Source organism: Panulirus ornatus, chromosome 11 (genome assembly GCF_036320965.1).
Source record: "Panulirus ornatus isolate Po-2019 chromosome 11, ASM3632096v1, whole genome shotgun sequence".
Lineage (NCBI taxonomy): Eukaryota > Metazoa > Arthropoda > Malacostraca > Decapoda > Palinuridae > Panulirus > Panulirus ornatus.
Window position 1 is genome coordinate 71,905,379 of NC_092234.1, and position 22,838 is coordinate 71,928,216.

A 22,838-nucleotide genomic window follows, 5' to 3' on the forward strand; every position below is an offset into this window, starting at 1 on the left:
ACGACCGGTTACGTGATAGTAGACAAAGAGTCGTAATGAATGGGGAATCATCACTGTGGTCATGCGTTACTAGTGGGGCATTCCAGGGATCCATACTTGACCCTTTGCTTTTCATCATATATATTAACGATATTGATGTCAGGCTGAATAACTGTCCAAATTTGCAGATGACTCAAAGATCGGCAATGTCAATAAAATGAAGATATGCTAAGATTGAAAGAGGATCTAGATAAAACGCTGATTAGTCTAGAAAATAGCAAATTTCATTTAACGTTAGTATCAGCATTTGCATGAAGGAAACCTCAATGAAAAAAATATGATTGTGAACTGATGGGCCACAAGATAAAGGACACCCCTACTGTAAGAGATCTATGGGTCACTGTTTCCAGTAACTTCAAATTCTCCCAGCATTGCAATGAAGCTGCCAAGAAAGCAAATATGATGTTAGGATTTGTTAATAGGAACTTTACATACAAAAGCAAGAATGTGATATCGCCACTATGTCTAAGTCTAGTTAGAATCCACCTCGAATGTGCAATGCAATTCTGGGCACCCCACTTAAGCAAGGATATTCCTGAACTGAAAGCAGTGCAGTGAAGACGATTAAAGTGATACTGTCCTTGCGTAACAAACCATATAAGGACAGATTGCATGAATTAAACTTGCTCTCTTTACGCAAGACGCGTCTGCAAGGGAAATGGATAAAATGTTTGATATAGTAAAAGGATTCAACAACGTAGATATTGAAAATTCATTTACAGTCGCGCCAGGGAGAAAATGGACTAAAACGTAGAGGTTACCGAGTTAATCTGGATCGTACGAAATAGTTCTTCACCAACGATATTATTGAAAGTGTGGGATAAGCTCCCAGAACTCGTTAAGAGCAACATTCATAATATCCTCTAAAGTAAGTTTGATCACCCGTCACCCTCTGGTATGTATGCTACGCTATCTCAAACACCAACCTCACCCTAGGCTGCAGCATCATGAAAACATTAACTCGTGTCGTTTGCTTTAAAAGAGCAAGAACGAATTTTTGTATCATCCTTCCAGTCAGGAGTAATACAGACGTTGTAAGTTACTAGGCTGGAGTTTAGATTTATCCTCACCATTTTCTTTTAGAAAAAAGTGAAGGGGTGCGTGTCGTTGGTGATCGGATGCATGACATATTCACGTTCATTCTACCTTACGACTTTCTAATGTAAATACCCTTCAGACGTATCAATCCTGCAAGGTATTTTTTTTTTAACCTGTTTTCCGTTCGGCATGTTGATGAAGGGTGGAAAGAGAGCCTTTACTTCGCTATTCTTTTCTCTACTGCTTTTAAGGGGACTGCAATCTTTTTATAAGTAGTGTTAAGGCCAGACCACCTCGCCTGGACCTTGGGTATGTGTGGTCTGTGCATCTATGTAAGTCTACGTAAGTATAACTCAGTATTCTTGTCAGGATCGAAAGAAAAGTCTACCTTAGGGAGCTGGACGTAGATGAAGAAAGAAAGTAGAATAATGAATATTTTTGTGCTTACTGTAAGGGATGTCGTGGGCAAATTAACTCTGCGTCTACAACCATGATCTGGAGAATAGTTGACCAGCACTTGATCAAAGACCATGGTACAAAATCGCATACATAAAACTATCATGGATATTGATAGTACAAATTTTGTTACATTAAATGAAGTCTGTAGTAATGGATGATATGAGTTCAAACATTTAAAGCTGTGAAGTTAAAAGGAAAAAAGTCTACAGTTAGCAAAGAATGTGGGAAGATGTAACGTTCTGGTTGACTTGTTCATGAATGAAGTGTTAGTTTCCATATTTTTAGATAATCTTACTTTTGTTATCTGCATAAATTTACTCCATGATTAGTTTATTGTCCATCAATACCTCATGATAGATCAAAACTGTGGCCAGATTTTCATATGCTTAATATGGTGACTGATTTTTGTTTCAAAATATTTTCCTATTTAATGCAATGTTATATACCATAGGGCTGTTACCATAAGAATGTTATTATTGGTATCTGGGAACAAATCATTGAAGAGCTCAACAATACAATAACATTATGCTTGACCAGATAGTTTGTTGTTGCCAGTGGGTTGCTTTTGAATACGATCAACCGCTTACCTCTAACTATCGATTACCTTCAAATCCAGTCCTCTTTGCATGCGGTAGATCACAGTTGCGTTACCATAAGCATAGTATAAAGAAACTAATTCCTGAAGAATTGAGATCTAACCCTAACCCAGCAGGCTGACAGGAGGGCAGGGAAACCCTACTGCTTAATCCCCAGTACATTATCATCATCCAGTCTCTGACTCATTTGCTTAACTGAATGTCGTGATAAAGAGATAAGTAAGACCATAGTGGAGGCTACCGTACAAACCCCTGATAATAAGACCACAGTGGAGGCTACCGTACAAACCCCTGATAATAAGACATTGTTGTGGAGACATGCATCGCATCCAGCATTACCATTACTGCATGATCTTGTTGTGGAGTCATGCATCGCATCCAGCAACACTATTACTGCATTGTGTCATGACTAATGCATAGTGAAACATGAGGAAGATGAATGACATACGTAACGATGAGGTCGCATGCATGGAGAGCAACATAAATGGAAAAGAATGAGGAGACAAGATGGTATGTTGTTATATGTTATACTATCAAAATCGATGTTATTATACTACGCGACGGAAAAAGACAAAGAAAAAATTGGGAATCATATGTGAAATGTTTAGCTTTCCTAAGGATTTTAGCTGATGGTGGTAAGGATGATGGTGGTAAATGACATGGTCCTACAGATGTGGCGTCTTGGTCTCGGGGGGTCTGTTACGGAACGTGGGCTGTTTTCAGGCCCGCCGCGACCAAGACGCCCCATCTGGAGGACCATGTCATTTACCAACACAACTGAAACAGTGAGGAGAGTGGACCTCACACATACATTGGAATGACACGGACCAGAGTATCGAGGCGTCTCATCTGTCACCTACATAATGAAGCCATTATGTACCACTACGCAACTCTACATAACTCCCGCCTGACACGACAAGACCTGAACGAGAACACCAAGAACATCGACAGAGAACAAGACCCTCGCCGTCTCTTGTGCACAAAACAACCTACAATAAACACACAAGCCGAAGATTTTAAAAATCCTACCATCCTCAAAATGCCACATAAGCTTAACTAACGAAGCAGCCAATGAGCTTAGCCGATCAGCTTCGCCCACCTGTCTTCATTCGATCCACCAGAAGTGTATATAAGTAGCCACCCACGACAGAACCATCAGATATAGCCTGAAGATGGAACTGGTTAGTTCCGAAACGTCGCTGCCCTTTGGGGAACTGAAGATTTCAAGAAGACCACCGAATGATTGTACGGCAAATAGAAACTGTACATAAGAAAATATGGAGAATGTGCCATAGCTTTCAACCTCGTATGCCTCCAAGAATATATATATATATATATATACAATAGAATTAAAAGAAAATTCTTTCCTAATTACAATTTCTGTCATCTGGTCAAATTGTAGTTGAAAATATTCATAGCATTTTAGAGGAAGAACAAGCCAATTGTTGATAATGTGAACAATAATTTCAAATTGCTCATATTATTAGCTCAAGGTACTTAACAGACATGTAAGCTTGACAGAAAACTTTATATATTCCCTGAAGCAGCAGAAGCAAGAGCATTAAACAAAGCTTTTGTGTTGCTAAGTAAATCTCATGAAAGAAACAAAATCCATTAAGTATAAAGATGCTGTAGCATGATTTCTGAAATGAATGAAAGATCTCTCACATGAACAACAATATCGTTATATTTTAACCACTAAAGTATGCTGCTGCATCTATGAATGCATAATTAATTTTTCAAACACATGGTTATCAATAACGGCTAGGAATACTTTGCACCCGTTTATGATGTTACTTACCAAGCTTAATATTCCGAAGGTTGGTCACTTAATTTTTCTGTCAAGTTTACAAGTTCACTTGAGCATATATGAAATAAAACATTATCGTAGAAAGGAGATTGCAGCTTCACACACAAACGACTCTTAAATGTGGCTTTTGGATCTGCAGATCAATGTAACTTCATTTCATAACCTCATGATGTATTTCACGAATTTAGTTTTCCATACTTAAAGTCAAGACTGGTAACTAACAATGTTTTCAATTGAGGCTTGTCATCTTACTCTATATGTTTACGGAACTATGCTGCATGCAATGTATTCTCCCAAACCCGGACACTGAATGCCGGATCCTTAAGAGTCTGGACATCTTGACAACCTACTGGTGTCCAAGTTTTGTCTGGGTCACGGGAGAAAATTTAAAGACACCATTCTAAGTTCTGAACTTTTTGTTAGGGCTGTGGGTTTACTGGCATGCGATTTTTCTCCTCAAACCCAGAATATAAATCAAATCCGGACCAAACAATCCGGGTTTTTGAGAATGCAGGCCAAGTTTAGCAGGATGTATGTAGGTACTTCACCCATCACTTGGAACATGACCCAGTACCAACACCCTGGTACACGTTTAGTCCAGGTTTAACACGAGTCAAGTTTTCAGACACCTACCAATAAGTAAATGAATAAATAGATACGTATATAAATAGATAATATACATATATACATATAATCTTTGTTTCGTCATCTTATAAATAATGCTATCCTTTATTTTTCTAGCACGGAGTAAGAAAAAACAATATGAAAATGTGAAGCTGTAGTTATGGTGGCAGAGTAGAGGCACTTGGCAGTGCGGGTTGTTGTGGTAAGTGACCAGGCGGGACGTCCAACCCTCCCCTCTTCATGCTACGACTCAAAAGTCCTAACGTTGACACCACTTTCTGCTGATTACATTCAACAGAGCCTTGCAAAGGGGTCGCGAATCCCTTCTTTCCCTCTAACGTGCTTATGTTTGTAGATATATTTACATGACACAGATCTGGTTTAGGTATGTGCTATATCTTTTTCACTGTCTATTGCTTTAAGAAGAGGTTTGGACGATCCTTGTGAGAATGTGATTCTATTCGTCCTGAGTTTAGGTAGCGCATGAGGTTTGGTGCAAAATCTAACAATGTTTTCTCTTACTAACAACCTACTGTGGCTGGGTTATCTGCTACTGTTCTCGTGTTCTAGGTGTTGTTATGTCCAGACTGGAAATCATCTGTCATCCGTAGTACTCACGCACTAATAGTTTGTACGTTGAAGACCCTCACTCGTAGAAACAACACGAGCCTTAATAAGTGTTTTTGATTGTCAATGCGATCAATTGTTTCTTCGAGCTGAGGATCTACTACTACTCGCAATCATGTTAAAAGAAATGAAAAAGAGCACATTCCACTCTCACACATGAAGGTCATTTTTGTTTATAATTGGTATTTTCAAAGACTAAAGCCATGTCTCTCAGTCATTCACGCCAACGTCATATGGACCGATACACTAACTTTAACTTGCAATAGATGAAATTTTAAATAAACTGAGTTTTAGCATTGCACAAACAGTGAAACGTGTCGTAAAAAACGAAGCGTATAAATGTTTCTAAAGCTGAGCATTTGCATATGGGATTTATCTGAGGGAATACGCTATGGAATATTCGCTGCTGAGGCAGTCACAGAAGGGCCCACATATGTGCGTGGAGACAAATGATAACTATTACGATGATAGAAAGTTCACAAGGAATATTACAATTTTACTTTTTTCCCTTGAATACTCAGGGAAAGGGAAGGGCCCCATTACTATGTTAAAAGATGCCCTGATTCGTCTTACCTTGAACCCTTTTGAAAATGGTCATCACACAGCTACACAATTAGAGCAGAAAGCGCCATTACCATTTTGTTTCGTTTTTGTGATGTGATAGTGAGTTGCGGGAGGATAATGCGAGTTTTGTAGCGTGAGGATGTAGTCATAACATGGTCACAAGGTGTATTGTAATGGTGGGTTGTGGTTTCTTGTGTAATGAGTTGTGGTACTATGTTGTGACTGTAAATGAGATATGGTCACTGTGTTGAGATGGTCACTTGTGGTGCTGTATCTGAGTTAGCTGAAGAGCTGTGTTGTAATGTGTGGTGCGTTGATGCTGTGTTATGATAGTTATGGTAGTCTGCTGTGTTCAAGAATGAATCACAGGGATGTGTTATGATGGTTAGTTGTGGAACTGTGTTGTGATGGTAAGCTGTGGTGGTTTTGATGGTGAGTTGTGGTGCTGTGTTGCGGTTATCAAGATCCACTGCCCTGTGCATTGTTGCGTTCTGCTTCTGTGCATGAAACTTTATTGTTCTATGTTTGTGGCACTTTTCGGAGCTATATTTATCGCTATAGTTTCTCGACTTAGTCGTGTGTTTCTCACTCTAATGCCTTGTTACTGTACGTAAATGTTAACTTTAACAACACGGCGAAGTTATAACGAATATCAACGAAAATCACATGAATGAAATCGTTGCCGTAGTCATTACCATGATGATTAAGTACGTTATATTGGGTGATTTTTGCATTATTTTAACTCTTATTTATCATTTCATAAAAGATACACGATATGAAATAAAGAATGATTAACCTAACCTACCCCTCAAGAAAATAACTCAACATTTAAGAGTCCTAACCTAACCTGACATTCAAGATACATAATCCAACATAATGTTCAAGTATCTAACCTAACCTAACATTTAAGGGCCCTAATCTAACTTGATATTCAAGATACCTACTATATACTAACATTCAAGAGACCTAACATAACATGCAAGAAACCTAACCTAACATTCAAAAGACCTAACCTATCATAGCCTAACATGCAAGAGACCTAACCTAACATTCAACAGACCTAACCTGACATAGCCTAACATGCAAGAGACCTAACCTAACCTAACATTCAAGAGACTTAGCCTAACGTGACATTCTTCAAATCAATCACCGTTAGTGTAACTGACGTCTATATTAACTATAGCGATTCCATCGACTTGAGTAAATTTCTACATTTAATTCGTCGCGCGGTTAAAGCTTATATATACATGCGGTACCTCGCCATATTGCCTCGTCTGTTTTTGTGGTGGGCTTTCTATCAGCAGATGTCATCATAATATATAGAAGAATACCTTGCCATGGTATACCTCATGATATATCTCGCCATGAAATACCTCACCATGTTATACCTCGTTAAGGTAAACCTTGCCATGGAATAACCCGTAAATCAGAAAATCTTCCGTGTTGTAGCCAGTGCATCGATCTGTGTGTGAGCAGTTCACCCGGTCACCTCTTCTACATCCTCCACACTATCCTCAGTAGCAGTACTACAGTACTCACTATAACCGTGTAATCTTTCGTCAGAATTGTAAGGCAAGCTATATCAAGTGTTTGTTAAGGCAACAGTAGCAGTCATGTCAGAGCCAAGCCTCGACCCGGAGTTGTTTCTTCGGACTAGATAAAAATGATCCGCGATGGCCCATTGTGATCTAAGTAGGTTTAACAAGCCAAACGAGACCAAGAGCAGGTTGGAGTGGAGTGGAATTAGAGTTCCTCTAGGACCCCTTTTCCAAGACCTCGCACCTCCAAGGCTGTTTTACTTCCAGTAGCGAGGAAATAATGGACTCCTTTTGGAGTGAGTTCTTTGACGGGACTTTACTGCTAGTGACACAGCCCCACTAAAGTGACTTTTTCACTTGCCATGTAACCAGAAGCAGTTGGATTCCTGTAATATACTCTTAGATAAATAATCAAATGATTTCAGAATTTATTGTTAAAATGCACCATCGTGATGTTGGGTTACATGTATTTTTCGAATGTATCTTGAAAGAAAGGTATGGATCTGATTTAATGACTAACTATCGCCAGCCATTTACCTACTAAGCATACCTTCCGATTTCGTTGACTGGCTTGGCTACGCTGTTGGTCGCCGTTTCTTGTTCGTACGACCAGTAATTTCCGTAACAGTCCAACAACTCCTGCGTCCACTAACAGATGACATTAGTCGTGTTTGTCTAGTTTTGTCCTGGTTTACCCTGAACTGTCTCCTTCTCTGAAGCTTGTAATTAATACCTTAATTAGTCATTAATCAAAATGAATTACCGAATGGTCATGGTGATTAACCCAATAATGTTATGCGATTTGTTAGAGTTTTCTAGAAAACTGACTCAGAATTGAAATGAAAATATAATAATCAGAGAACTGTATGTCTAAATGGTTAGACAATTAAGGTGAGCATGTCTGTCATAGCTATTTGCAGATGTAGAACGTGTATGAACCTTGAATATGATTAAAAATTCATATATTCTTTGTGTTATCTAGATGTGCTAATTATTCCTCAATTTACAGAACTGGCCAGTCTTGTGAACAGCTTGAGCAGCGCTTGCAGCAGCATCAGGGACAGCAGTAGAGACAGCACGGCAGCGAGCACCAACGACAGCACAGCAGTCATCGTGGACAGCAGTATAGGTGACAGCAGTAGAGCGGACAGCAGGCACAGCCTGTCAGACAGTGGCCAGAGCACAGTAGATCGCAGCACATTAGGTAGCAGGCACAGCACCGCTGACACAGCCAACAGTGGTCTTAGCAGCCGTAACATTGACAGCTTAAACAGCAGAAGCAGTGTGCTAAGCAGTAGGAGCAGTGGCGGGTGCAGCAGTAGAGGGAGTGTGGGCAGCAGCAGCAGAAGTAGCAGTAGCAGAGCAGGGAGTAGTAGGGACGACATGCAGGCATCACCAGGTAGTGGGGAGGCGGATGAGCTCTCAGGCCGACCATCCACTGGGGTCTTTGAGGACGACCTCACGCCGTCAGGAGCCGCTTTGTCGACGCACGTAGTCAAACCTCTGTTACACTCGAGTGGAGACCTACAAGCAGCCCCAACGTTATATCAAAACACCACTGTAAGTGGTTACCAGACAAACAACAAGAGCGATGCTTTCCAGAATGACGCACCAACCCAGGAGAGGGAGAGGAGGAGACATGCTGACGGGGCCTTTAGAGACCCGAGCTTAGATCCCACAGAGGGAAACTTCCCCAGTCAGTGTGAGGAGAGAGGTCCTGGAGATAGGTTCCAGACACAGTATGGTGGTCGGGGGAGCTACGATGACAACTATAAGAGAGATGACAATTTTGGAGGAACGTTCACCAGTCATCAGGACAGAGGGGAGGGTGGAAGACCCACGTCTTACGACCACCTGACAGACAGCACTACATTAGAGGACGTATTAGATTCTCTCCTGGCCCTGCCCTCCGCCTCCAGATCACCCAGCCCCGTCAGTAGTCACCATCCGTTAGGGCGGCCCTTCAGCCATCCAGGGTTCAGCAGGGAGAATGAGGAGAAGGACGTGGCCCTGCAGACGTCCCATCCAAGCTTGGATCGCGGCCACAGGCAAGGGGCGGAAGCTCCCCTCGATGTCCTGCATTATGGTTACCTCCGGAACCACAACCTCCCGACTGACTTCAAGAACGAGGGTTACCGCAAGTCCTTCAGCTACAGCTCCAGCAGCGGCGACAACAGCTTCCAGCAGCAGCAGCAGCAGCAGCATCAGCAGCACCAGCCAAGGGGAGCCACCCTTACAGGTCGGCGACTCTTTCACAATCCCGAGGACCATCCTCCGCCATCTGAGGGGTCGTCCTCCGTGTCCTTCTTCCTAGGGAGGGACGAAGGTGAGAGCAATGAGTAAGTTTCACAGTGATGGTTTGCTTCTGCTTTTTGTGACTGACCTATCATCACCTTCCCTCCCGGGCCCCCTGTGACGTCACGCTGACGTTGCTACGACGTAAGCGTGACGTCATCATCGGGATGTTTTATGTCCGTTCCCTCCCTTGTCCAAGTGACCTGTTCCATAAGGTTCAAACTGAGGCTATCATAGCAGCTCATAAGTTGCCCTAACTAGCTAACCAGGCCCTAACAGGGGTTCAAGGGTTTCTTTAACAAGCGAGGCTCCCTTCACAGGAGCAGCTCGGGATGCATATTTTTCTTTTTTGATTAAACACTGCAATATGTGTCTTGTGTCTTGGGGCGAGGTTCTTCCTAAACTATTCGGTTTTTGAACCAGTTTAGAACTGTTTAGTATAGTCATCTGACACTTGTTATGCTCAAGGATCTTCCAGTCCATTGATATTTGTTATATTTTCATATAATTAAGACATAATCCAACAGTAAAGATGTAAAGATTCACAAAAATAAAACGATTTTCTATTTGCAGTTAAATTCTCGAGTGCTGACAATGAGTGTAAACAATGAGTAAGTGTTTCTCTTTATTCGGAACACAGTGTTACCAAGTGCCACAAACAAGTTCATGACATGTTAACTTCCATGACACAAGGCGTCACTATGACCCACATTCATTTCCCTTTCTAGGAAGCTGTGACTCTAGGGTGACCCTTGACCTGTGACCTTTTCAGGCCAAGCACAGGTAGTCTAGTATCACGGACCAAACGACATTACCTCTTGTGTTGTTCAATGACCAAGCAGTAGTTTAGAGAGAGAGAGAAAAGAGAGAGAGAGAGAGCGAGGAGGACAGGGCGGCACAGGTCCCCTCTCCCGACCCCCACTGACCCCCCCCGGCCAGGTCATCGGCGGCACCCCCTCCCTCCCCAAGGTACACCCTGTGACATCACTACATGTCTGCGTGGCACAGCATTCTCTCTTTAGTTGCGCACTGCAGGACTTGCGCAGCGGGGGCGCGCGTGTGGCTGGTGGCAGATTTGAAACTGAATAATTCACTTTCAGTCCCAGCGAGGATTCACACCCACGGCCTCTGCTCGAAGCTGCGGGCGTGGGCCAAGCTAACAATCCAACTGTGTGATTCGATGAAGTTATATTTCGAAATCCAAATTTCACTACCTTCGAAGACAATTGGCTGTGATCCGCAGAGATGTTTAGTGTTTAAAGATGCTTGTTTAAGTAGTTTTACTTGTCAATGTACAAAGACATGCACGCACACAGACCTGTACATAGGTATGTATGTAAATAGATACCCAAATGGCTAGATTAAAATGATATATATATATATATATATATATATATATATATATATATATATATATATATATATATATATATATATATATATATATATATATATATTTCATTTATTATTTTGCTTTGTCGCTGTCTCCCGAGCCTGCGAGGTAGCGCAAGGAAACAGACCAAAGAAATGGCCCAACCCATCCTCACACACATGCACACACACACACACGTCCATACACGCAAACATACACACCCACACATCCCAACGTACACACATATATACACACACAGACACACACATATACACACATGCACACAATTCACACTGTCTGCCCCTACTCACCCCCATCGCCACCCCGCCACACACGGAATAACATCCCCCTCCCCCCGCATGTGCGCGAGGCAGCGCCAGGAAAAGACAACAAAGGCTCCATTCGCTCACACTCAGTCTCCAGCTGTCATGCAATAATGCCCGAAACCACAGCTCCCTTTCCACATCCAGGCCCCACAGAACTTTCCATGGTTTACCCCAGACGCTTCACATGCCCTGATTCAATCCATTAACAGCACGTCGACCCCGGTACACCACATCGATCCAATTCACTCTATTCCCTGCCCGCCTCTCACCCTCCTGCATGTTCAGGCCCTGATCACTCAAAATCTTTTTCACTTCATCTTTCCACCTCCAATTTGGTCTCCCACTTCTCTTCGTTCCCTCCACCTCCGACACAGATATCCTCTTGGTCAATCTTTCCTCACTCATTCTCTCCATGTGCCCAAACCATTTCAAAACACCCTCTTCTGCTCTCTCAGCCACGCTCTTTTTATTTCCACACATCTCTCTTACCCTTACATTACTTACTCGATCAAACCACCTCACACCACATATTGTCCTCAAACATCTCATTTCCAGCACATCCACCCTCCTGCGCACAACTCTATCCATAGCCCACGCCTCGCAACCATACAACATTGTTGGAACCACTATATATATATATATATATATATATATATATATATATATATATATATATATATATATATATATATATATATATTCCTATGAGTCCACAGGGAAATGAAACACGATAAGTTCCCAAGTGCACTTTCGTGTAATGATCACATCATCAGGGGAGATACAACTGCCTGTTATATTTCTTTCTTGTATCTCCCTTGATGTGATTATTACACGAAAGTGCACTTGGGAACTTGTGTTTCATTTCCCCGTGGAATCATAAGAACACACACACACACACACACACACACGCTACCTCGCTAACGCGGGAAATGGCAAATAGTTAAAAAAAAATATATGTATATATATATATATATATATATATATATATATATATATATATATATATATATATATATATATATATATATGAAATGCAAGGCGTTAGAGCATGAATCCTGAGGAGGTTGATTGGAAAATAGTTAGTTGGCGTGTCAGTTCATCAAAATATTATAAAAAAGTGTAAATATACCGTCAGTTTTTGGATATGAAGTCTGAGTTGGTGGATGGAAAGACAGAGCAACACAGAAATAGATTCCCGATATGGGTGTAGTACCGTGTTCAAAGATGTATGATTTACTCTAAGAGTACATTTGGTAAAAAGAGGGTTGTTTGGGACCTGGGAAAGGGACAATTGGGAGCCCTAGAGACTTAATTTCGATGATCTAATGGCGTCATTCTGCCCTATCCATGAAACAGCAGCATAATAATTGTGATTATTGATGATACGAATGATAGAAATCACATCAAATAATACAATTAATACAAATATTTCGGAGCCCCCTAAAGATAGGACCCCGGCCTGTTGCCAAGTTTCCCCTCTAAGGCCACCACTGCATGTAATGTGAAGAGAACTGGAGATATGAAAAAGGGACAGTTGAACTCGTGTGTTACGTGTGATGTGCCAGACGTATGAAATAGCTGAATATATTGTCTAGGTCTGCGTAGGCAGTTAGAAATATGAGAAATACGCCGCGTTAAGACTAGTGGATATGACTGACTCAAGGCAATTAGTGCTAGGGTTTCCCTTAAATGTAGTGTTCAAAGTGTTCAGGAATTTGCTTTAGTGTTTCGGTGTATGTTCGAATTTTGGGAGTGAGTGGAGTGTGTTGAGGGCTTTAAGAATGCAAGGAAGAGCAAGGTCCTGCGTCTGAAGCTCTAGTTACGAAGTGCCTTCGTCTCAAATGAACGCCCAGTGAAGCAGGAGTGTGTAAACGCTTGGTGAATTCTTTATCATAGGAAGTGATTGTGTTAGGTAACTCGGAAAAATGGACATAAACAGCCAGCACACAGTACTTTTGAAATGATTAAATTAATATGATCACGAATATACTTCACCGGTTCTGATTGACTGAATGACTGCGCAAAGTATCACATCTAGTGATGCACGGTTTTAGGAAAATGGTGTATTTCATACCCCCTTATATGGATGCTAATGTTTTGTCATTAACGTAATTAAAACAATCATCATCACTACTGTACAGGAATTCCGTAGTTTGTTTCAAGAGAATCATAATTCAATTGGCTTTACTCGCGTCACGAACGATCACATCAAAACTTTGATTGGCTAACACTTGTCAGAAGAGATTCGCGTCAATACTTGATTTGGTTGTCCTTTGTTTGACATGGACCAATGAATCAGCAGCAAGTCCGCCCCGGCCACATCCAGCGGCTCCCGGTCTAACCCACGCTTTAGCTTGACTCACTGACGCAAGGCACGGTCGTGGGATTGCTTTCGTCTCACACACTTGCCCTCTTCTCAGAAGATACTGTACTGATTTTTATTTCAGCATGATCATTATCACTTGTCTTTAAGTCAGCATAAAGAGTTGCACCACAGGATTAAGGTATTTTTTATGTTCCAGATTACATGATCTTATGATGAAAATTTCAAGCTCACTGTAAACTTCAGTTCAGTAACTTCTAAGAATATGCAGATATTTTACATCACGAAGGAATGAGGAGCAAAGTGCTTGACCACACTGGAAAGCTTTTGGAAAATTAGGCTCTATTCTTAGCTGGAATAGGGTCTTAATTTCCACGAAAGAGACTTTCATCCCCAATAGCTGTGAGCAGTAGAGTGGGTTTCGCTCCAGCGTGGCTTCACGGGTCATATTCCCTTCAGTATGGAGAGGAAAATGACTCTTAGCATGAAGTAAACTTTGCACATTGCTAGTCTTGAAAGATCCTCACGACGGTCTCCGCTTCACGGGGAAGTTAACCTGCAACCAAAAGTTTTGGGAATTGTGAGAACTAGGAATTAGTGATGCAGGTTCCCTTGGTGTTTGTAAATACTTAGGAACTAGTGTAGCAGGCCCGGTTGATATATGATTTGATAAAACCGAGGAACCAGTGCGGTAGGTGAGGTTGATTATCATATATAGATATATATGTTGCTAAAATGGCAATTCGTTTTGAAGGTGCTCACTGGTTGTGATGAGTAATCAGAGGTAGTAGTTTGAACTGAAGATATTTTCGGTTAAGGGTATCATTGGTTCCAACCTTAAGAACAGCTAAGTATTAGAGAAAGATATCGTTAAATAAGCAGCCTGTAGGTGAAGAGGCAATAGAAACCACAAGAAGTATCATCTAAAGTAACACAGATGGTTATATATATAAGAACAGGTGCGGAACTAGAGGCTCAGTTATAGGGGAAGGGGACATAACGTGGTCATTGATAACCTCAGACGTTCACCAAAATATACGACATACTAATGAAATACTGGGTTGGAAGTTTCTTTAAAACGTGCCATGGAGCTCGGAAATTCGAAGTTAAAGAATGTACGACCTTTGGAACACATCGACATGATCTTAACTCAAATTTCTCAAATTTACGAGACAAATTAGGATCTAGGATTTAGACGTATTACTTAAGTTAACGGCGTTCTGAGGTTATAAGAACTGACCAGACAAAAGGGAGTCAGTAGAGCGTTAGTTATCATTATTGATTTCATCAGATATTTGCAACATGTACAAGGGATCATTTTACTCAAAGTACCTCAGTCGGTGTAAAAATACTTGCAAGGTTTAGGGTAGATACGAGGGTTGTGTCTTCCAAGCTATATCCACTAACTGCTAAGCAGTTTTCACCTACCTCTGTGCAACCTGTGTTTAGTCCTTTTCTGTTCTGAATACCCATTGACATCCTGCAGGCTGTTTAAAATAGTAATGATCACAAACAGAATTGTCAAGGATTAGGCTTACTGATGAAGTCTGGGTTAGCCTAGCTTTGTGAGCTGAGGAGGCTTTTGAGATCTATTTTTTTGTAGTGTCGTCGTGGTTAAGCTCTATTTGACGATTTTTTGGTCAGCAAAGAAACTGCATGATCAGCAGGCTACACAAACTCTTTATTGTTTACCAAAAAGTTTGTATGACAACAATAACACTTACAAACATTGAGAGGTTAACATCTTTTAATACAGACAGTTTGGAGTCCATATTTCACTGTAATCTAGTTTACATTTTTACATTTTGCCTATGACTTGCTCAGTCATAGTCTTCAGTAACTAGGGCCTGGGGGTCAAGAATTTCACATTAGGATAAAATCCTGTATATTTCCAGTTTGACAGTGTAGATAAAACCATGTCTTAGCCATCTCACAGCAGCATAGTGATATCTTGAATTTTCATTAGCCACTCAGGAGAGCGGGTGGGATTTAGGAAGTATCCATTCCAGAGTGGATCCCAGAGTGCACAGGCTCGTGGTAAGCTTTGCTCGGGCAGCTTGATGGTAAGCTTTGCTCGGGCAGCTTGATGGTAAGCTTTGCTCGGGCAGCTTGAGAAGACTCGTTCAAGGGCTGACGGACCGTTTAGGAGGATTTGTTTATTCATTTTTTCAATCCTGATGCATCCAGCTTGCTTCATGACCCCGCGTCCATATCCTTCCTTCCCCTGTCACTCTTTGGTCAACACCACAGCTCTCCCCATTTTATGTGAGTGGCAAACATGAGGTCAACTTGGGCCCTTGATTGGCTGGTAAAACATCAACAAGAAATTCTGAATTACCAGGTGAAGTTAACATGGGTCATAATCGGTTGATAAAAGTCTGGGGTCAGACTGAGTGAAAAAATGGTATTCGGAATGGAACCTAATTTTCAATGGCTTCGTTTGTCAAAGATATAATCGGCTAACAAAGTTAATATGAAGCCCTATTGGTGGACAGATGTCAGTATGGGACTTGATTGGCTGAAGATAAGTTTACGTGGTATTGTATTGTTAGAAAACACACAAAAATATTGCCGGTAAATTGAAAATATAAAACCTCGTGCATTGTAGGTCCCAGACGACTTCCGTCAACCAACCAAGTTGGTCCCTCGTTTGTATGGTCGATGTTCACCTTACAACGTGTTGACCAAACCGCTCAGCCTACCAGAGGTTGTTTAGCTTGATGTTGGAGATGTTTTAAAAGGAATTATCTTCCCATTTAGAATCAATATTCACTGATGAGGCGCACAGAGGAAGTAGGGTAAACGATTCCTTCTCTCGTAACCCATCACTGAATACGGAAGATACTTCAAAGCACTGCTTATTCTGCGGTTTGATTTAAATTTATCTTTGCATTGGATTCTAATAATCGCATCACAAACCTTTTTTTGGCTTTGATAATGCCTTGGAGTGAGGACCAACCTCAGGCGATGGTTTTAGTACACCACGGGGAAAAAATTATTATGAAGTGGAAAACAGGTCTGGTAGTCAGTCTCATATGTTACGATCCCTGGTCTCACTTGTAACGATCCCTGGTCTCACGTGTAACGATTCCTGGTCTCACGTGTAATGATCCTTAGTCTCACTTGTTACGATCTCTGTTTTAAGTTATTATCCATGTTGTAACATTACGATCCCTGATCTTACATGTGACGATCCCTGGTCTCACTTGTAACGATTCCTGGTCTCATCTTATGATCCCTGGCATCACTTGTTACGATCCCTACTTTATGTTATGATCCCTATCTTATGTTATGATCAATGTTGTAACGTTTTACGATCCCTTATCTCATTACAATCCCTGTGATTTCACTGTTCTTGATGTAACGTGTCACAACAATCTCTGATCTGATGTTGCGATCCCAGATGTACTTCTTATATAGTCCCTGTTTACATTTGTTGATCCCTGATCTCACTCCGAGGAAAATAAAGAATCGAAAAAGGTAAATGATAAATCGACAACCTTTTTCAATACAATTAGTTAATACTTTTTGGTTGACTGGTTAACTGGACATGCCCAGTACCTGCAGCATGCTTATTCTTTTACCTCGTATGTTCTTTAATTTGGAATGCCAATTTTTACTTATGCTATATATTATACTATTTTGCATTTTGAATCAGCATTGCATTATCGTATGGTCATATTTTCTTCTGCAATAGGCTAGCTGTAAAAAATACCCATATATTATTAAATGTGCAAACTAATAGAGAATTGAGCAATTATCACAGTCATTAAATATTATTTGTAGAGTTAGATCATTTCTCTGTCCTAGCTAATGATATATGTAAACATTTGAGCCGTCACAGGACTGGTAGTGATTAGTGAGGATTGGCGTCGTAAGTATTGGATTTAGTTAGTAATTCAACACAATCTTTGCTAAAATAACGCCGCATGGTCTGCGAGTTGGCAAATGGAGCCTCGTCACTGGCTGATAAGGATCGAATCACATGTAGTGCATACAAATGACGCCATGTCCTCCTGACGCCACCGCAGAGTCGGTCTTTGTTTCCGTAAGGAGCAAATCACGTACATACCTATATGGTACATAATTCAGCGGTACTGTTGAAAGTTTTTAAGTTGCATTATCTATTGTCATCGAGTTATACAATCTTGATAAAGAATGAAAAATAATGTGCATATATGTAATCAATCTAACAAGTGATATGGTAAAGTGTAATATGCATTATTTTGCATTTCTATCCATTTTTCCGGCGAGTGCAGTTAACTGATGGTGCCCACGCATCTTCCCCACTTGCTACATGAAACAACGTAATTTGCTCCAACGGAACTGTGTTCATGGCAGAGATTTTATTCTTAAATTATGAACGACTCAACCATAACTTCACTGTGTACATGAGGATGTAGATCTTGTGGCCTCATTAGAACGTCTGCCGACCCTAACTTGCACTTTGCTGGCGCTGCATGATTGTGCTAAACCAGGGTGATGCACTGGCTAACGCAGTATTTAGCAGCATTTTACAACTTGGGAAACGTTGAGTTTTTTTGTATTCAAATAACCAATATTCCAATAATCACCCTTTAACTTATAAATTCATATAATGGCGCTGTTGCGTTTTTCAGTGTTAAGGAGTTTTGTTTGCAAACTGCAGTTATGGGGGGCCCGTGCGAGGCCACCGAGCGGCCTTGTTGACAAAACTCCCGGCGTTTAGCAGATAGTTACTGCCTTTCTTCTCTGTCTATCTTCTGTTTCTGCCATTCTTTCTCTTTCCCTTCCTCTCTATCCCTTTCTGCCTGACGCACGGCCATGTTACAGGTGAAATTCTCAGTGAGCCGCCCACCACCACTACCCACACCCTCTCACGCGCCCGCACTACGCACGCGCACTCGCACGTGCACCTGGACCTGAGCGGCAGGACGCCCACCGCGCGGCGGGTGGACAGGCTGGAGGTTAGGGGACCTGAGGGCACCATCACCGCCCACCACCTGACGGAGGCCAACCACAGCACGGGCGTCTTGCTGCAACACTCCGCTGCCGTAGTCACTAACACGCCTGCGCACGTCCACTCTCCCGCTCCCTCGCACCACCACCATGCCCACATTGCTTACACTGCCCACTCTAGCCCCTCACAGAATGGCCACACTTCCTTAACCCACAGTCCTCGTGTCTCACCCTCTCACAGAACTCTCCCGCAGACGACACTCTCTCACAGTATTCTCTCCCACACCTCTCACCCTCCGCCCGCCACTTCCCTCCACCATATTTTGGTCACTTCAGCAGTCACTCACCACCAGTCACTTTCCTCCACTTTCACTAACTGCGCACACACTGAGGCCACCTGCACCGCCGTGGTCAACTCCCACACCACTCAAGCCTCACACTCTTGTCCCCGCGATCTCCAAGTGTCTCGCTCCAGCAGCAACACCTCTGTCTCCAACACGGAAACATCCAGGGGGAATGTGTCTGACATTGCACCAGCTCTTCACCATACACCCAGCTCTGCCAGTGTTCACCACCAGCCGCAGACCAATGTTGCTAGTCACTCTGTCCCCAACAGCCACCTCGGGTCCGGCCAAGTCAATCAGCTGGGCGCCTCACCTACCTATAGGGCGCCGCCGGAGTTGGCTCCAGCGTGTCCGTCTGATCCCGTGACGGACGCCCTCATGTTCAGCGGCGTGATTGCTGCCGCGCCCTCCATAATAGACCATCGGCCACCGCCAGGGCACCGCGTCACCTTCCATCTCCCGCCCCGGCACATGAACATCCCTCCGGACTCCTCCTCAGAAAACGGCAACGGCAACGAGAACGTGCGAGTGGATGCAGACGAAGAATCAGGTGGGACGAACCTGATTGTGCGGTGCAGAAACCCCGGTTGTGGGCAGGTGGCCGACACAGAGGAGGCCCGAAGGACTTACAAGACTTGCCACAACTGCTGCACTTTCTATTGCTCGCGGGGTTGTCGCCGTCAGCACTGGGAACGACATAAGCGGCAGTGCAAGAAGATCCGCGCCCTGGCTGTGGCCAAGCAAGTGACGGCGAGAGTGAGAGAGGACGACGGTGTGCTGGAGCGCGTGAGCACTGTGGCGCGCCGGGGTGCCCGCGCCCTCGGCCGTGGTACCGTCAAGATATACTTCCCCGACACCAAGGCTGCCGAGACGTTTGCGGGCGGCGGGGACGTGCCCGACGCTCACTACCTCACCGTAGAGAACCTCCTGCCTCAGGAGACGGGTCCGGATGTCTACAAGCAGATCACTGAACTCTGTAAACACTACAACACCGATTATAAGTTTGTGTTGTACATTAGTATATGTATCATGAACGAGATCCCGACGGGGTCGTCGCCCAAGTGGGAGAGAGAGGTGGTGTCGCAGTGCGCCAAAATGCGGTTAGCTGGGGGCGCTCGCGGCGCCGACACCTGGAGTCCGCGCCCCGAGCGGCACGTCATCACGCGGGACTTAGACGAACCCGAGACTCTCATCCTAACGTCCGCACCCATACCGGACTCAAACACGTCGCCGCAGGCCGCAAGACACATAGCTTTCAACAACATTGTGCGGCACCTGCGGGAGAGAGGCATCAGCCTGCGGCACCAGTACCCTGACGTGTACAGAAAGCTGCGGGCTTACGTGGAGGCGGGGGAAGTGTTCCCACCGCTGACCATATATCCGCGGGATCCCAGCACTCACTCCACTTTCATGTGCATCATCATGCCCGAGACGGACCACGCCAAGCTGCAACTCCTCAGCAACGACGCCTCCAAGGTCCGCACCATCGACATATCTCGCCCTCACCCTCCCACCTGAGCCACCTGGCAGCCCCGTCACCTCACCAATCATGTTGTCACTTCACACTTCATCTCAGATGTTCCACTTCATCATTACCTAGAGACCAAAGAAGTTCCCCTCTGACACATCATTCCCTCATAAAGTCGCATGTCCTTTCCTTTTTATTCTCTCGTAGACAACAGAACCCTATGATCGTGGACTCAAGTCTACCCACACTTGTTTAACCCGGCAGTAATGGAGAACCCTACCAGTATCGTACCTTCAGTTAAGACAGTACCCAGGCTGACTAAGACTTCGCATCCCTCTTTTCCGAAGACAAACTGTTTGACGTGTATCTTGTTCACTCTTCAGTCATACACAAGACGGTTTATATCTTTGCTCCTGCCCGACGAAGACTCTTTCATCTCCACATTGAGAGCATTTGCCTCATCAGTTCCCTGCGTCGGGAGGGTGGCGAGCACTCTAGCCACTTCCCCCCTCAGGGCTTGTGATATCTCGCTGTTCGTGGCCAAGCCATAGCCAAAGAAACCTGGTTCGTGTGTGACGTCAAACTTGCATCAGTATCGTCCGTCGTCGTCTTCAGCAAACAACATTTGGCAAAAGAGACGAGCGTGACAAGGCGAGTTTGTCGTGACGAACACAGCCGACCTTTGTGTTTTTATCATCTCAGTTGTGGTAGGACGTGAGTGAACGATTTATGTATTAATAGCTTTTAGTTTGCTTAGAATAATTCGTTGATAGTCATACCATCTAAGTGTATTTTGTTACTTGATGCTAGATATATTCTGTAAGTATTTCCAACATTTTTGGGTTAAGAACAACAACAAGGAATCTGAGACGTGACACCCAGTAAGGGACGTCATGAGTTCCAGTTAGGTTTCGCGCCACCGTCTCTGTAAATACAGAGCAACATACTGTAGCTCCAACGAACTATGGCTTCATGATGTCACTGTAATTCTAAGATCTTTTTTCGTAGATTTTCAAACACTGATGATTCTTGAATCAAAGAACGTAATATTCAGATTGTTGCAGAAAGTTGGCACTAAGATTATTTTGACCCTGAGAGCTCCTGTCTGGATGTTCGTTCCTGCCTTCAATAATTACTCTGAAAATGTTGTGCTTTTTCTGCATTATACATTTTTCTCCTACATTGGATGCTCTTCTTACCGAGGATTAGTTACTGTAAGATGAAAGAGAGTACAAACGAATGGGGAAAACGTACTAAAAAGAAAAGTATTTTCAACCGAATTCCACTAATATTTATGGTGATAATACTTTTGCTTTCCAGGGAATTGTCTGTTCAGTAATAGTTATGGTGACAATACATTTTATTTCTAGGATGTCGTCCATTGTGAAACTTCTGTCTTTGAAGTTTACTTTTCACATAAAGAGACGATGATTGGTTCAAAGAATATGGCAAAACTTCTCTTAATCTTTTAGTCATCGTAAACTTGCAAACTTTCTAAGAAATTTGAATCGATTCAAGTTATAGTTCTGGATGTAAGTTATAACTGTACCGATTATTGCATCATGTCTGTTGAAATAACTTGTTGTTGGACGATTACCTTGCAGGTCCGGTGTGGGGCCTGAGAGCAAGAAGGATACTAAATTGTTCATGGTGTTCACATATCCCCCAACCGATGGCACAATGTAAATACAGACACTAACTCCTTAAGCACGACTGTGCTACACCCCCAACAATCCGCTATAACTCTTCAGCATGACGGTACAACCCTCCAACACGACGGTACAATCCATCAGCATGACGGTACAACCCTCCAACACGACGGTACAATCCATCAGCATGACGGTACAATCCTCCAACACGACGGTACAATCCATCAGCATGACGGTACAACCCTCCAACACGACGGTACAATCCTTCAGCATGACGGTACAACCCTTATGGGTCAGGTCAATGACCAGGCCACCATACCCAAGGGTCGAACAGTTTCAGAGGTCGTCTACAACCATACCACCAGCTATAGTTGACTAACACACACACACACACACACACACACACACTCCATAATAACTGGACAGCAGATGACGTAATATAAAGGTTTCCAGTTACAGGGCAGACAGCACTAGAGGAATTATCAACATTCATCTGATAATTTTAGAGTAAACAATATAAAAAGGGAGGTTGCTTGGTCTTTCTATATATTTCAATAGAATTATAAGAAAATATTTTCTGTGCTGACGTTGACTATCTTAAGATATTTCCTTTCTATGAATTCATGTAGTTATCGTACAAAGTCAACAATCTCGAGTCTGAAGATAGTCTCGATAACCGTATCTCGAACAGTCTATACACTTTACATAGATATGCTCGACTGACTGACACGGTCAATTAAGCCATTTCCTCGCGATCGACTACTATAATGACCATCTGACTTTCCACTCCAATGTAACACCATGGAACACAGGCCCCTGTCTCACAGC

General features: G+C 42.9%; 1 protein-coding gene across 7 annotated transcripts in view; it reads left to right on the plus strand.

The window, feature by feature from the left end:
• Positions 1 to 21,853, plus strand: part of LOC139751633 (uncharacterized) — a 1,070,361-nt gene extending 1,048,508 nt beyond the window's left edge. For 3 of the 7 annotated variants that reach the window (XM_071667252.1, XM_071667253.1, XM_071667254.1), the window contains 2 exons: positions 8,305 to 9,621; positions 18,424 to 21,853. In XM_071667252.1, coding sequence (XP_071523353.1) covers positions 8,305 to 9,621; positions 18,424 to 20,411 — 3,305 coding nt within the window. In that variant the 3' untranslated portion in view covers positions 20,412 to 21,853. Of the gene's footprint in view, positions 1 to 4,683; positions 4,769 to 8,304; positions 10,560 to 18,423 lie in introns of those variants that run through there. The other 4 variants (XR_011713397.1, XM_071667256.1, XM_071667255.1 and 1 more) reach the window with 4 other exon arrangements.
• The last annotated feature ends 985 nt before the right edge of the window (positions 21,854 to 22,838 follow it).